A 4,768-nucleotide genomic window follows, 5' to 3' on the forward strand; every position below is an offset into this window, starting at 1 on the left:
ACTGCTTGTTTTGGAAGTTTCCTCTCCGCACGTGTATTCAGTGTGTACATTCATTTGGAAGAAGCCAAACTTCAAGAGTGGGTGGCGATGATCACTTCCCACATGCACCATTAATTTTGAACAGCCAACTGACAAGAGTACAGAAGGATAGTGAAGTCTTAGTAATAGGGATAATAATTATTAGATACCCCATGCAACCCTGCAATGGTTAGATTTCTTTAAGATTTCTAATAATAATATTATTTTATACAAATTATCTTGCCCCAAACCAGGCATAGCTTGTACTATGGGTACAATATACCAATAAATATAATATGATATGCTTAGATTAAGGATTGTCTCCGCTGCGCTCCAACTAGATACCACAGCCATAGTTGCAAAGTGTGGCAAGTAATACAACACCCAAGTGGGTGTGACATTCACATGCCACATTTTCTGTTGAACTTTCATAATAATTTAAACTAAAGTGCCGGTTTGCATAGTAAAACTCTGTAAAAAAGGATTGGGTGGTTTTTGAAACCACGGTAAAAGTGAAACTCTTTTCCACATGAAAGACTCTTTTAGTTAAATACTAAAATTTTTTGGATGAATATTTCATTAAGGGTATAAAAATCGTTCAATCTTAATTTTATACTTGGAAAATTGATATGATAATGGGAAATAATAGAAGTAGACTAAGTCTCCAACTAATATTTTTATTGAACTCTGTGTCTTAGACCTGGTTAAAAATATTGAATAAAAGTTTCACTTTAATAAATAACAACATTTACATTAAACACTGACAAAAACAAACAAAATAGCGTGGAGCACTGGCACAAATGAGTAATAGTCTATGCACTACACAGTCAACTGCTGCAAACTATAGGCGCCACCTAACCGTCACGCGTTATGCAACACACAGACGAAAAAGTTTGAGACAATGTAATAAAAGATTCACTTTAAAAAGAATACTAAAGAAATAAGAAAGGCACTGTGATCACATATCATCAGTATTTTGTAAGATATCAATATTAATGTTAACTAACACAATGTATATGTTACAAATATTTGAAAGAAGCCATGTAATAGTTGCCATAATAAAAAAAGCTATTGTTCTTAGGTGGTGTAATTATTTTAAGTCATATACATACATGAATACTTACATATTGTTATAATCTATATATATAATAATGAATTGCTGTTCGTTAGTCTCGCTAAAACTCGAGAACAGCTGGACCGATTTGGCAAATTTAGGTCTTGAATTATTCGTGAAAGTCCAGGAAAGGTTTAAAAGGTGAATAAATAGGAAAATGCTACTAAATGAAATAAAAACAACAAATTTATTTTTCCTTTGATGTGTCCATACATAATTCCTATGAGAGAATTTATTGATGCACCGTTTGACAGTTCTGCTGCAAAACAATTTCATTACGACAGCAGGGTGCATATTGTACAAAGTAATTTTTGATGTTTTGATTTATTATTGACAAATTCATATGAAAACATTATTTTATTTATTATAATATACAGAACAACATCTGTTGGTTCAGCTAGTATCAAATAAAAAGTAAAGACAGAAAAATATTATCATATTCTTATATTATGGAGCAACCTTAAAGTAAAAAAATATAAATTGATTTCAAGTGTTAATAAAATCTTCATCCATTTTTCTAAACTTTTCGTTCATTTCTTGCGGAACGTCAACTTTAGATAAATCCTCAGCACCCACTTCCTCCTCTTTTTGTATCAAAATATCAACAACATTTTCACAAGCTAATAACGCTTTCGGATTCTTCTCCCATTTGTGGTACTCACGTAGAATGTAATAAACTCCATTTTTCCTTAACGTCTCCCGACCATACCTTGTTGCACATAACTGATTTAAAGTTTCCAAAATCATTATTCTAATATCTATATCTGCTTCACGTTGTTTTTCTTTTGGTTGGTATTGTAATGATATTGGAAGGGAGTCCATCTCATCATCTGCATATTCTTCATTACCTATGATTGGTGTAAGAATATATGTTAATAAATCCAAATCGTCGCTTAACAAGAAATTGTGGTAGACAGTATCAAATGATAGATTTCGTATGACACCAATAGCACCCCCTCTTCTAATATTTGATTTAGGGTAGTTACAAAATGGTAGTATTTTTATAAGTGTGTTATGTGGGTTTTCTTCTACAAGCCATTTACAAATCCTAGGATTACAACTTAGGTTGCTAAGCAGAGGTGCCAAGTAGTCTAGATGTGATCCTTGCTTATTGAAATTTGTATTAGCAAAAACTATCAAAATATTGTTAAGGTGTTCAAGAAATGTCTCAATGGTTATTTCTAGAGCTTTACTAGCTCTTGTTATATTTGTAAGAGCCATACATACCGCATCTGCGTGCTTTTTATTCGGATCGAATACATAACCTAAAAATAGTTCAATAATATTTTTCTTAAGTGTTGGTTTGTATTTCAATATCTCCAATGCACCATTCTCATTTGCCGATATGTTAACCAGTACTAAAGTTGCATTTTTACTAATTTCTTCCACAGTGTCTTCAGTTAATTCTATAATATTTGATAAAACACGCTCTTTCTGCACTAAGAAATTAATGCCATCTTCTGTGCCTGATAAACCTAACAAATAATCCAAGGCTATGTGTTTTAAATCCACGCGAGCCTCAGGTTGTAAAAATTCTGTGAGTTCGTCAACAGGGTCCTTTGCCATTATTTTACTATAAATGAGGTATTACAAGTTAAGAAAATAATATTAAGTTTGTTAAATAATAAATGTTATAAATCAATCCAATATTTGACAATGTAAAAACCATGCTGTAATCGAACTCAAAGTTCAGAATAAATCTTGTTTACAAATTGAGTTTGACAATTATTGACAGATAACATACACTACTACTACATGACAGTCTACCAAAATTATACATACCTTGAGTATCTACCTACTTTTGACTCTATGACATTCATCAGTGACAGGGACAACTATTTAGAATATGTTCCGATATGCACTGCGAGCACTGCACAGTGCTATCACTGTAGAAAAATCCGTTATGGACTGAAAGTATACTGCCGCAGTACCCTAGCGAGATATATGACGTCATAAATCGCCGCCACGTTCTACTGTGAGCACTGGCGTTTTCGAGGTAAGGTATTCGCAGTACTTGGATTACGGGATCAGTCAAAACCACTCGAGTGCCTAACGTTTTATAAACAATACCTACAGTTTAATCCCAAATATTTTTAATTTGACAGTACTCCAACAACAGCTTTTTTAATGAACTAGGTAACTTTAATACACTCATTTGAATGCTGCGTCAAAAAATGCGGCTGGCAGTATATGGGATTGCGTTCCGTTTTAAATAGTAACCAATATAACTGGCTATGAAGGAACGGCTTTACAGTATACTAAATTGACGTCACACTGTACAGTGGTCGCACTGCATATCGGATCGGAACATACCCTTAAAATTTATTTCTGTATGCTCAGCGTACTTCACTCACAAAGGTACTAGATTTTATAGGAGTTGTCTTAGGTGTTGTCATATTAAAGAGTTTTCCTAGAAAAAAAAGCGAAAAATTTTAAATGATTTTAGACAAATAATAAAATGTATTACGCGATAGAGATGCAAGATCAATAGATTTCTCCCGTTCTTCCATCTCAGCTGTTGTATATCGCTTGTCCTTCTATTTGTAATGTAGTTACCGGCACTACTTCTGTAATGTTAATATTCTAAGGTATAACAAGCTACTTTTGACATCTCTAATGGAACGTTAAGGATAATTTGACAAACAATACTGATTGTTTAGTATGACCATTTTGTTTTGATACTTTGCTGAAGTATGTGCGTATTAATATATTTTTACCTAAAAACTGTTTTATTTCGATTCATATTAATTTTATTTCATGTATATAGCTAATCATGGGCGTATCTACGTTCATCAGTTATCATCTTCACACAAATCTAATCTATTTTTACCTTTATTATTAGGTATTTTTTTCATTCTTATTGTTTCTAGGGAGAATAGAAAAAAATTTCAAATGGAAATACTAAATGCAAATATCAGCATCAATTTTCCATTTCATTGAGATGGGACTCATAATCTTGTTAAGCAATTTGAAATAGGGTACGCTCTTAAACTATAATCGTTAAATAATATAATTCAATAGGACAAATGAAAATGATTTATTTTCGGTAACTTAAAAAACACTTTTTTCAGTCAAGGAATGTTTACCAAAACAAGTGCGCAAAACGGTCAAAAAGTAAACAGCGAAGCGCGTACACCTTCCTTAAAAGTGTTGCTCGTTGTCGCTCCTGTGATTCCTCTGGTGTTGCAAGAGATTGTGGGCGGCAGTGATCACTTAACACCAGGTGACCCCTAAGGACATCCGAGTCCTCCTATTCCGTAAAAAAAAAAACAAAAGTTATTAAAAATATCTTAGTAGTGGATGCTACGGGGTCGCAGAGACTTTGCCAGGAACCGTACGCCGAACTTCTTTATCCTCAATATATTACTCTTTAATATTAGAATAACCTATTTCCATTAAAACAGTTTTTATATATTTCTTGAATGTTTTATCAGGCAATTCTGTTATAGCCGCGGGGAGTTTATTATAGAATTTCCCAAAATGAATTTGCCTTTCTAGTTCTAAAACTGGGTATGACAATTTTAATACGTCTACTGTAAGGTATGCAGTTGACACTTTTAAACATATTTATGCATTTTTCCTAGTAACGTATACTTTGATAGATATATTCTAATGGGAATAAAATAAACACAAAGA

At 32.7% G+C, this 4,768-nt stretch overlaps 1 protein-coding gene across 1 annotated transcript; it reads right to left on the minus strand.

Annotated features, from left to right (window-relative positions):
- Positions 1–1,300: 1,300 nt before the first annotated feature.
- On the minus strand, positions 1,301–2,820 carry LOC126978107 (protein HGH1 homolog). The gene has a single exon (XM_050826833.1). It carries the CDS (start codon positions 2,696–2,698, stop codon positions 1,619–1,621), a length of 1,080 nt encoding a protein of 359 aa, XP_050682790.1. The 5' UTR covers positions 2,699–2,820; the 3' UTR covers positions 1,301–1,618.
- Positions 2,821–4,768: the final 1,948 nt, after the last annotated feature.

This window comes from Leptidea sinapis, chromosome 2, assembly GCF_905404315.1.
Source record: "Leptidea sinapis chromosome 2, ilLepSina1.1, whole genome shotgun sequence".
Lineage (NCBI taxonomy): Eukaryota > Metazoa > Arthropoda > Insecta > Lepidoptera > Pieridae > Leptidea > Leptidea sinapis.